Raw genomic sequence first — 12,303 nt, 5'->3', positions numbered from 1 at the left:
GAAACCAAGCAACAAGATAGGACAGCACAGATAGGACAAGGCAATGAGAAACAGAACAAGGCAGGGAAAGGACAAGGTATGGAGGGCAAGGCAAAGACACAACCAGGCAAGGAGAACAGCGGGCACACAGGCAAGAACAATGAAGCACAGGAACAGCAAGATGAGCATGGGAAGAAGCAACACACACTTCTAGGCAGGAGGACCTGTTACTGAGGCAGTGATACAGGGTTCCAGCTGGATTTAAATGGCTCAAGGGGCCTGATGTTATCAGGGAATGCCAAGTCCTAGTTCCTGCCATGAGGCTTTTAAAAGCCATGCAGGAGGCCACACATGCCTTAGAAATCAGCACGGCACGGCCAGAGCCTGATGTAATGGTGGCGTTCCTGCTATGCTTCAAGTTGGGTGGTGTTGGGGCTGGTCGGTGGCGTCCAGGGTAAGTGTGGCTGGTTGTGGGGTGATCTGCGACCAGCCAAACATTATACAGGGATATTCAGCAGATTGAACATCCCATCAAATATACTCACCCTAATTTATCTGGGTAACGTTACCCAGATAACATTTAAACCCAAACACCTATGTTTGAATATTACAGGTTAGGTTCAAACTTATCCGGTGTATCATACCATCAATTCAGGTCCGCTACTGAATCCTGCAGCCTGTTGAGGTCCTCCAGCATGGCTCTTAGCATTTGGCTTCTGCTCTACATCCTTCTCTATCTAGGGGTTCAACTACTTCTGGGTTTTATAGGCCTGACTTCCTGAATTTCTTGTGGCGCTGACTGATGATTTCAGTATTAATCCGGTATATATAAAAACCCATTCCACTCATTGGGTACCTTAGCAACAGATCTTGCTTCTTACTCCTGAGTCTCATTGCTGTTCCTGCTTCTGACCTTGGCCCGACTCTCGTCTATGTATGAATGCTACCTATCCTGACCTCTGACTGCGCCTCTGCCTTCTGCTACAACATGGTACCTCATGTCCTACCCATCAGCTATTATCTGTGAAAGCCTACCTAACTCCATCGGAGGTTGTCTTGTGACCTGGATCTTTACTGTGGCCCTAGGCATCCCTCCAGGTATGTAACATCTGGGAATGTGTACCCAGATAACTTTAAAATTAACAAGATATATTAAAACATATCCGATTATATGACCGATTATAGGGAAAAGACCCTTGCAAGCCTGCAAGCCCGATCCCCCACCCTGCTAAAAAGCTAAATCAAATGTGGTCATAGCACCAAAACCCCTTCCCTTTCCACCAAGCTTCTTAAAGGATGACAAGAAAAATGTAAGCCTATTAGCCCGAGCATCTCTTCCCAATCAGATTCTGCAAATTAATGTGGTCTCCAGGCCTCCTTCCACCCACAACCTTACCACCCCACTCGGTACCAAATAAATTAGGCCCTGATGGTCTGGGATAGCCTCCCCTTGCCTCAAAAACAAACCCTAGGGCTCTAGGGTGGCCCCTGAATCCCCTCTACCTAAAAGAAGACTCGGTGGTATGGGGTGGCCCAGAGTGCCCCTAGCTCTGGACTGGTTCCACCTGCTATACAGGCCCTCCGCCAGCAGAGATTCTCAATGAGCCTTGCTCACAGCCACTCAAGCCACCTCCTTACTGATCCCATGAGGTGGTGTCTCTAGCTCTACTTAACCCAGCCTCTTCATTCCCTCTGTGACTCTTCATCAAGTCACCTCGGTTCCTTGACCTGGCTATCTGTGCTTCCTTGCCTTGCTTTTCTGCCTTGTGGCTAATTTGGCCTCCTGCCTTGCCTTGTGGTCTACCTTGGCTTCCTTGCCTTGCTCTGTGGCCTTCCAGGTCTCCTTGCTTTGCATGGTGGCCTCTAGGGCCTTCCCTCCTTGCTCAGTGTGTTGCAAAGGAGGTGGACCCTTGGCCTGAGGTGGGGTTGACACTGCCCATAGGGCAAGCCCCATGGGTCCCCACCGTCGGGAGGCAGAGCTAACTAGGAGGCAGAGGCCGACTGGAGCTTCTCGTTCCCTGCAGATTGTGCCCTTGGGGTGCCGGGGCCGGCTGGTCTTAGGCGGGCCTCCATGTGACGACTCCCAGTAGGTGAGATGAATGGTACCCAGGGACCAGCAGAAGTATTAAGGGACCGATGTAGGTCTGGACGAGGCAGTGATCCAGAGACCCGGATGCCAAAGAGGAACAGAGCAGAGACAGATGACGTCCAGGTAATAGAAGGCCGGAGCCTAGGAAGGTCAAGTCCAAGGAGATACTGAAGGCGTAGTCTGAAACAGGCTGGTGGCAGGGCAGGCAGCTGAGCAAGGCAAGGTACAGAGTCAAACGGAACAAGGGTCAAGCCGAAAGTCAGTCCTGAGCATGGTCCAGATGTAGCAAGTGTCAAAGTCAGAGGTCAATCCTGAGCATAGTCCAACGTAGCAAGGGTCAAAGCCAAGGACAATCTTGAGCATGGTCTAACATAGCAAGGGTCAAGCCAAAGGTCAGTCCAGCAAGACTAGGAAGGGACCAGGTAAGGATCAGGAACCGGGAACGGAGTCAGGATAAGGAACCGAGAACGAAGAGCAACAAGCACACGAACAAACGTGGAGACCTGTTGCCAAGGCAAGGAACTAGTGGCAACTAGTTCCTTGCCAAGGCAAGGAACTAGTGGCAGGCTCTGCCTTAAGTAGCAGGGCCCGATGATGTCATCATCTGGCACCGCGGGCTAGTTTCCCACCACAGCCCTTTTAAAGGTCAGAGAGGTGCGCGCGTGCGTAAGCGAGGGTCCGCAGGAGACTGGACGGCGGCGTCTCCCCGCGGCCCATGCGGGGAGACCCCCGGGTGCTGGGGAGGTCCGCAGAGGAGCCAGGAACGGCTAAGGAGGCAGCAGGGGCTCAGGGGTGTAGGCAGCTGCCCACAGCTGTGGGCAGTGTTGCGAAGGTGAGTAGGCCCGGACGCGGGCCTACCGTGGACGGGACACGCAACACAGTGGCCTCCTGGACCTCCCTCTCCTGGCCTTGCGGCCTTCAGGCCTTCTAGTTTGGTTTAGCCTAGCCCTGTGCTCTGTTTGGGCCTTCTTGTTTACTGTTGCCTGTTCTAGTCCTGTCCTTGTCTTGCCCTACCCTGTCCATTACTTGTTTTGTCCAAACTTTGCCCTGTCTTGCCTGGTCCAGTCCTTGTTCTGTCTAGCTCAGTCCCTGCCTGCATCCATTCCAGTCCTGCCTGTCTGCCTTGCCTCCAGGTCAGTCTGCCTTGCCTCTTCCTCCTTCTCCAGTCTGGTATCCAGTCCCTGCATGTCTTCAGCCTTAGCTGGGTCCCTGTCTCCAACCTGTGCCTGTAACACCATGATGTTCTCCAGAAGGACAGTCCTACCAGTCCCTAGAACCTGTGAGCTCAACCCAAGGGGGAGGGGGGCTGGTTAGGCAGAAGACATCTCTGGTTTTGCTTTGCAATCCTGTGTCACTTCTGCAGGGGTGATCCCAGATTCCAGCTTGACTGCCCATGACACTGGTCAATGCCATATTCCAAAATAGTGCTGACCGGCCATTGCCTCTATCATGTGACAGACTGGCTAAGGGATTGAGAAGGACAGTGGAAACTCAAGGATTGGGGGAGTGGGAGGGATAGAAGGAACTCTGGGATGGGAGAGAGAACAGGGATGGAAACTGAGCAGGGATTGTGGGACAGTGGGAATTCAGCAATTGGGTGGAAGGTATGAGTAGTGGGTTTGAGATGGGGCTATGAATGTGAGATTAATATAAGACAGGGAAGTTAAAGGGTGGTGAGGGATTGAAAGGTAGGGTGAAGAACCTGGAGGACTGTGGAATGGGTGAGAAGAAGGGGAAAGGGAAATGGGAGAAGGGACAGTGGAAAGCAGGCTAAGGAAAGGCCATGAAGTAGAGAAAAGGAACTGGAGATTTGGGAGAGGGAAAGAAGCAGTGGAAAGGGATGGCAGTCTGCAGAGGGGTGAGAGGTAATGCAAAGGAATAAGTCTGTGAATGCAGTAAGAGGATGTTAATGCAGTTGGAGAGGTGGTGAGAGAGGGGTAATGGGAGTAAGAGAGAAGAAAGTGGCTAGAGGTGGGGGATGAGTGACAAGGAAGAAGCTGGGGATAAGAGGCAGAGGAAAGTAAACGAGGGCTGGAGAGGGGTGAGTATAGGGTGGAAATGGACTAGGGAGTGGGTGAAAGAGGGAGAGTAACAGGCTGGGGAAGGAATGGGTAGGCTGGAGAGGAGGAGACAGAATGAGATAGAAATCTGGTAGGAAGGGGATAAATGAAAAGAGGGAGATTGAAGACTAGAGATAAGAGAGAGAGAAGGCAGGGTGAAACCTGACTGGACTGAGGCAGAGAAGAGAGAAATAAAAGAAAAAGGTAGATGAAAGTGAAAGCTCAATATCAGAGAAAAAGTGAAGAAGACAGGAGGAGAGAGAAGGAACAGCAAATGAACCAAAAACTTTGGAAAAGGAATTAGGAGAAGACAGAAGAAAGCATTGAGGAGAGACCCAATTAAAAAATCCAATTAAAAAAATAAAAGGCCCAGAAAACAAGATAGAAAACAGCATTTTATTTTCAATGTACTGACTGAAATATATCAACTTTTGGGATGGGCATCTCTTCTATCTTTGGATTTTGCTCAGTACAGGAGGAAACATATTTGTTTATATTTCTCCAGTGTTGCATTGCATGCAGAGTGTGGCTTCTTAGGGTTTTCAGTTCAATTTTTGTCTGCACATTTCTCTTTCTAATTTGTGATACACTTATTCTGTATTATTGAGGGTCTGTCTGTCTGTTCCATGTGTATGACAGAGGTGAAGTATTCTGCTAGCATTTTGTTTCCCTGTAGAGATGTAAAATTTGGCTGGTCACGGGGTACTCCCATGACTGGCTGCACTCACATTGGAATGCCATCGACCCTATTTCAACGTCCTACTCCTCCGATGCAGCTAGGACGCTGTCACGCTGGTGCAGCTTCCAGCCTCTCTAGGCATTTGCGCATACCATCTGGCACTTCTTAAAGGCCCCACAAAGGGGACTCTACCCCGTTACTCTTCTATGACAGCCATCCCAGGGGATTTGACTCAGCTGTGCTCCACTCTTCGCCTCAGCAATCGGTCCTCCTGCTCTGCAGTGCATGTTGCTGTTCCCTGTGCTTTGTCTCACTGTTCTGTGCCTTGTCCCGCCGCTCCGTTCTCCCGTTGTTTTGCCTGGCCTTGTTCATGCCCTTTCCTTGTTCCATTGTCTTGCCTTGTCCAGCCCTCCCTGACTAGTCCCATGGTGTATTGTCTCTGCCTGTCTTGTTGTCTTGGCCTGATTCTACGATTCTGACCTCTGCTTTGGATTCTGACTTTGCTCCTGGATTGCCTAGACCTGGATATCGTCTGCTCACTGGCTGCCCTGGCCACTGCCCATACCTGGGCTCTCTCTGACCACTCCTTATGGGACACTCACCTAAGCCCTGCCAGCCCCTGGAACCTAAAGCCTCAACCCGTGGGGAAAGGGGCTGGTACAGGTGAAGCTCCAGCTCCTGTCCCAGTAGAGCGTGTCCGCCAGCTGTCGGCGTGGGCCTAGTAGGCTTGCCTACCAGGCAGTGTCAACTATGCCATAGTACAAGGGCTCACAACTGTGGCAAGAGATCTATAACAGACCGGTCTGTTCTGTTTTTCTAATAGGAAGTGCATTGTGTTTTTTGGGAATCTGTTGCAATATTTGCAGTGCTGCATTTTCATACATAGTGTTTGTTGCTGTTTGGGTCTTTTCAGTGCTGTTATGGTAAAGCAGGTTTGCTGTATAGGTTCAGAGTGTGTTTTTGCAGGGTTCTGTGTTGTTTTTTTTTCACAATGTGCCTGTCCATGGAGGGAGTTCATGTTGCTGTTGCTGTGCTGACACCATAATTTGAATATTCATCTAAAATGTACCTCGCAAACATTTTTGATTACCCGGAAGCAGCAGGCGAGGTACAAATAGGGCTGCATTCAGCATCCCCAATAATTTTGAAAAGTGGCTCCTATGCTTCACTGCTGTACACATGTTCAGAGATAACCCTCATGAATACAGCTTGGACACACACTACCCACACCCTGTTTTATTTTCACTCTATCGAGAACCATTAAAACAAATATTTTGGTAGATATGCAGGAACAAGAGAGGGGAGGAAGATATGCTGTAGGTTACCTGGTTCAAAACAATCCAGTTAGGATCAATTTGGGCATCTCCTTCAGGATCCAGAACAACTGTCTGATAGGCCCTGAAGTCTGTCAGGGTAATTTCAGCATTCTCAGGGCAGACATCAATCCGATCTATGATAGTGTCATGGTCAAAGTCTGTCTCGCAGATGTCCCCAATTCCATCATCTGAAATTGGCAGAGAAGCACAGCAGGGATTCAGATATGTGTGTGTGTGTGTGTGTATATATATATATATATATATCTCACAGTGATCGCCAACCCCTACCAGCACCACTGAATATACCCAGCTATCTTAAAGTTAGCTGGATCATTGTATCCAGACAGCCCTATGGCCTGACCAGAATTAGCTAGATAAGTTATGCAGCTAACTCTGAATATCAGCAGAGTTAGCTGCATAACTGATCCGCCCATTCCCTGTCCTTCAGTTATCCAGATAAGTCACTTATCCGGCTAAGTCGCACCGCTGATCAAAGCCAGATATTCAGTGGTGCCACTTAGCCCGATAAGTCTGACTTATCCGGCTAAGTATTTTTTTAATATCAGGCTCAATATCTTCTATATCTGGGATACTAACACTTGGATTAGTGCTTCTCAAGCCTTTACTTCATGGTACATTTTTTTTTTTTTAGTTTTCTTCGAGGCACTCAGAACACTGAACCAAGTTTCACATGATATTCTCTCTCTTCCACCTCCAACTCACTTGCAATCCTCTCTGATCACCCCTCACATAAACCTATTTTACCTCCCACCATCCATGCCTTTCATTCCTTCACCCTCTCACTTGTGATTCTCTCACCCACCCATTTGATTCCTTCTCACCCCACCCCACCCATTATCCTCTCATTTGGCCCCTTCAACCCTCACTTGTGCGCTCCTCTCTTTCAGCTCCCTCTGGACCAGGATTCCCCTTTCATACCCCTGAAGTGATCCTCTTTTACATGTTCCCTCAACTTGTACATTTTTCTCTTTCACCTTCCAACTCATGAAGTCCTCTCTCTCTCTCTTTCACCCTCCCCTCCAGATCTTCTCCCCCTCCCCCTTCTGACCACCAGGAGGACAGCAGTGCCTTTTACCCTACTACCTGCCTCTGCCTTCTCTGCTGGCTTCATTCTGATTTTTGAACACACTGTGCTGGCTGGTCCCGCACAAGGGGGCAGAAGGGCATCAGGGGACGGCGGCAGGGACTCTATGCACAGGGCGGCACAGAAGCTAGCACCGGCCACAAATCCTTGGAAAAGCCACTGCTTATCCCTGGTTATGAGCAAGTAGGATTGGATCTATTCTTTAGGATCTGCCAAGTACTTGTAGCCTGGATTGGCCACTGTTGGAGACAGGATGCTGGGCTTGTTGGAACCTTTGGTCTGCCCCAGTATGGCCTTTCCTAGGTTCTTAGATTCAACCCTCCCTCTTCATCTGTGCCATTTCTGCAGCAAAGTTCAAGCAATCTGTTGTAAAGTAAGCATGCAGCTCAGAAACCCCTTCCTGCCCCAGGTTCACAGACAAGGTCGAAAAGGAGACCCTGAGTCATGCCTAGGTTTGCTTCAGGTTTTGACAAGCAAGGTTTATCCCAGGTTTCACAGGGACAAGGGCAAGTATCACATGCCACGTCCCTCCTCCCCTCCCCTTCCTCCAGAACGTGACCAGGCTCACCCCTCCCACAGAAGCAAACTTGCCCAAAATTACCATTTTCATCTTCCTGCGTGGGATTAGCGACCAGCCTGCAGTTATCAGGACCTGGGGCGATGAAGTCTGGAATCCCATCGTTGTCATCGTCATCGTCACACTCGTCCCCTAGGCCATCCTTGTCCGTGTCCAGCTGGGAGCTGTTAATGACTGTGGGACAGTTGTCTGTGTTGTCCTGGTGTCCATCCCCATCACTGTTTGGTAAGGAGAAGATATATCAGTCCTCCTCCTAAGCTGATCTCACTGCTAGCCTCACAGGGGTAATACAAAGCAACATGGAGAAACTAGAAGGACTGCAGTTTTATGGGCTTCTTTAAAACAATGATGCTTGTGCCAGACAAATGCATGAGTTCATCTCTTGTGTCTTCATTATGCAACTTACCAAAGAGACAGAGACACAAACACACGCACACAGCACGAATGTGGAGATTGGGGGGGGGTGGGGTGTTACTTTTTTCTGTTTAGACATTTCTAAACAAATTGGAGATACGTTATTTGCAAACTTGAAATAAGTGGCAATAACTACAGTTTTTACATTCATGCTTTTATTTTATCATGGGAGGGGCCAAATATCGCGGGGGGGGGGGGAGGGGGGATTCCTATGATATTTGCCGCGACAGACAAAATATTGTGGTGCTTGTGCTATGCAATTTATGATCACAGGAGAAATGCTTCATAAAAAAAGAATACAGTTATGGCTGCTAAAATGCATGATGACGGCTCGCTGCCCCAGCATTTTAAAAGGTCAATGGCCCAAAACTACCCCAGAAAGATGCTCACCCTCCACCAAGGGATTTTTTGAGACCTCTGCCCTCCCCGCCACCTTCCGAGGCAGTGGTGATCCCCATAGGTGTTAAAAAGAGAATAAATGTTCATGTGGCAATGCCCTACTCTCATCACTAACCTCTTCCCTTTAAAAAAAAAAAAAAAAAAGACCCCCAGTCCAACCAGCCCCCCTTTTCAAGTAACGCCCCCCCATGTCCTGTCTCCCCTTGCCAAAAATCAACATCCCTGTGATCTAATAGCCCCTCCCTCCCCCCAACCAAAAAAGAAAACCCTGGTGGTCAAGGGATAAGACTTGTGCCATGTGATATAAAGTCCGGTCCCTGGACTTTGCCCCTATCATGTAACAGGGCAAAGTCATTATGATGCCATTTTGGAAAATGTCGTTGACCAGGCCTGGAGCTCAGGCCTCACTGAACACCAAAGAGGATTCTTTGAGGTGGAGGGGCTTGGGGAGTGGGGGTGAGGGTGGGGTCTGGAAGTCTACCCTAGAGCACCAGAGCTTTCTTTTTTGGTTGGGGGAGAGAGGGGCTATTAGATCCCATGGATGTTGATTTTTGGCAAGGGGGCCAGGGTGAATGGGGAAGTTACTTGAAAGGGGAGTTGATTGGTCTGGGGAATCATGTATTTTTAAAAGGAGAGGGATTAGGTTAAGGGTGCAGGTGTCCTGTACGAACCTTTATTCATTTTTTAACCCTGATAGAGATCACTACACGCTTCGGAAAGTTGTGGGGGTGCTCTACAAAGACCCCATGGGAGGGAATTTAAGCACATATCTATGGGCAAAGAGGGAGTCGCCAAAGAGTGGGCATAATGGGCAAAGAGGGAGTCGCCAAAGAATGGGCGTAATGGAGACGTCGGGCAACAATGGTTGCAACACTAACTTGTTTTCCTTGTCCTTTCTCCTCCGCTGTAACCATCCACTCTTTAGGGTCCTAAATTTAGGCACTCAGGCCTTGTAAATTTTCAAAAGGGCTAATTTAGGGGCCTAATTCCTAAAGCTGGGCACTTAAATTGTTTAAAATCAGTCTCTGACAATTGAATTCCTATAGAATGATGAAGACTCTTTTCCTCTTTCATGGTGTAATGCTGTTTCCCTCTAGTGCTTACAATATTACCAGCACAGCTAAGGTATCGAGAAACCGTTATTTTCTAAACGTTTATCACACACGTGCGATAGGATATTAATTAGCTGGAGGTGAGGAGTCGGGGCGGGGAGGGGAAGGAGTCGGTCACGGCACCGCTGCTGGCGATAATGTGAGGAACATTATTGCCGGCAGTAGTGCAGCGAATAGCACTACCTTTCACGTCACACCACAGGCCTGCCCCCACCCCCTTTTTAGTCGGATTCATCATTCTTCAAAGAATGATTAATCCAGCCCCAAGATGGCTAAAAATCTTGAGATATGAAGCTTTCTAATCTAGACTGATGCTTGAGATTAGGGCAAGTTGGAGGCGCCCTCACTTCCCCACCTCATTGGCAAATCCACCTTAATAATGATTTATGGACTTTTCCTCCAGAATCTTGTCCAAACCTTTTTTAAATGCAGCTACACTGAGATGGTAATTTTCAATTACCATCTCAGTGTAGCGCACAGGAACATAGCTATTTATAAATTGTGCATGCATATGCCGCATGTGACAAAATAGACTGGAACTAAAAGAAAAAAAATGATATTAATTTGAACTGTGATTATATTTTGGAAGTCAAAAAATTGCATGCATCCAAATCTGAAAGTACATTTTGGAAGTCAAAATAAAAAGGTACTTTTCAAATCCATATTTACCTGTGCATAAGGGACTTTTGAAAATTACCCTGGCTCTGAAAGGGTAAAAGGGATGTTTCTGAGGACAAGGGAAAGTCAAGGAGTGAAAGCACATGTTGAGATTTGATTTTCAGATCACCATGTGTACATTTCCCTGCAGGTTGCATTTTAAAGGGAACTCTGCAGCATAGTTGTCAGCTCTTTGGGTGCTTGAGCAACCCTAATACTGAGCAAACTCCCAGGGAGGGGAAACTTTTGCTGGAATTAGCACTCCCAATAATTTTGAAAAATTGGATCTTATGCTCTACAGGGAATCTGAAAATGGCCCCCAGTAATACTCCAAATTTTAAAGGAGAAAGACCTTTTATATCATATATTTTCACTCTATGATTATGTGAGGTTTTTTAAATAGATTTTTCAAAGTATAATATTCTCAGTGAAGGCTAACTGAAATCCCGATCAATATTATTTAATTAAAAGAAGAAAAAAAAAAGAAAAATGGGCCTTCAGTTGGAAATGAGCGACTTTCTGGGTTCCTAGCTGTTTTCTCCTTGAATACCAGCAGGTAAGGGATCATACCTGTCTTGATTGGTGTCACAGGGATCTCCAACGAGGTCACTATCAATATCTGACTATAAGTAGAAAGAGAAAAAGTCACATCATTTCAGAATTAATCACAAAAATAATGCATTCTTAAAATGAGTATGTATTAGAAAACTGCTCACAGAAATCCACAGCTATGGTTTTAATCACTTGCTTTGTGTAAGTTTGAAACAATGCAAGTATTTCTTAATGAATAAATATGGCGCTAGGCAAAAATGTGCACATAAAATTTGTGCACGCTAAAAGATGCTCAAAAATAGCACCAGGGGTCTTTTGTATAATCATTAAATTTTGTCAAGATGTCTAATGGGACACAAACATATTAAGCAGTACATTGCCATACCGGTGTGCTGGAATATACACTTCAAAATTGTTAGGGATAGCTACAAGTCATCTACAGTATATTATAGATCAGGGGTAGGAAACCTTTTTGAAGTGGTGTGCCAAGATTTAAATTGGGGATAGAGTAACTCTGGTCTTTGAGTGCTACAAGCTGGTTGGCACCCTGATCCGCTAGATTCCTTTCACACAGCTTTATTTACTATTTGTTTATTTATTTATATTCCGCTTTTTATGGCACTTCAATGCGGATTACATTCAGGTAGTGTGGTTAACTCTTGAATATTATATTTAATTGATATTAATTTTCAGTTAAAATATTTGTTTTGTAAATATATGATTGAAACATACATAAAAATAAAATTATAAAATGGAGCAGAGAAACATTTCTTTCATTCCCTCCCACCTTCTTGCCAATCAGATATGTTTCAGGAGGTGTGCTGTCTGCCGGGTAACAAGATCCAAGACATTGCAGAGATATTGCAGAGAATCATCAAACTATTGACTACTATTCAGTGCTGCTCATCCATGTTGGCATGAATGATACTGCTAGATACCACACATTGAAAGTGATCTCATGACTCTGGGAGAAAGGGCGAAGTAGAGAGGTGCACAGGTGACATTCTCTTCCATCCTCCCAGTCAAGAATAAAGGCACTGGCAGGAAAGCTCACATTCTGGAGATGAATGGCTGTGTAGATGATGTAAATGAGAGCGTTTTGGCTTCCTGGACCTTGAGATATGTTGCAAGGACGTCTGAGGAGAGATGGAGCCCACCTGTGGAAGAAGGAGTGCAGCATCTTCCAAAACAAAGTGGCAAACCTACTCAGCAGGGAATGAGCAGCCTTGTAGAAAGGCAAGTAGAATTGTGACTGGAAGAGTTCTACAATCAGAACTGCTCATACTAGATTTTTCCATTTAATGTGATAAGTGTAGCTCATGGTTCAGAAAGGCTGCTCACCCCAGCTCATTCTTAGCATTTAA

General features: G+C 46.9%; 1 protein-coding gene across 2 annotated transcripts in view; it reads right to left on the bottom strand.

The window, feature by feature from the left end:
• THBS4 (thrombospondin 4) overlaps positions 1-12,303 on the bottom strand; it is a 107,340-nt gene that overhangs the window by 16,425 nt on the left and 78,612 nt on the right. For both annotated transcript variants that reach the window (XM_029575645.1, XM_029575635.1), the window contains exons 15-17: positions 10,958-11,010; positions 7,830-8,023; positions 6,133-6,311 (exon numbers count right to left, since the gene is read on the bottom strand). In XM_029575645.1, coding sequence (XP_029431505.1) covers positions 6,133-6,311; positions 7,830-8,023; positions 10,958-11,010 — 426 coding nt within the window. The remainder of the gene's footprint in view (positions 1-6,132; positions 6,312-7,829; positions 8,024-10,957; positions 11,011-12,303) is intronic.

Source organism: Rhinatrema bivittatum, chromosome 1 (assembly GCF_901001135.1).
Source record: "Rhinatrema bivittatum chromosome 1, aRhiBiv1.1, whole genome shotgun sequence".
In the NCBI taxonomy this organism is placed as follows: domain Eukaryota; kingdom Metazoa; phylum Chordata; class Amphibia; order Gymnophiona; family Rhinatrematidae; genus Rhinatrema; species Rhinatrema bivittatum.
Note: the sequence above shows the minus strand (reverse complement) of the source record. Positions and strands in the feature narration are given on the sequence as shown.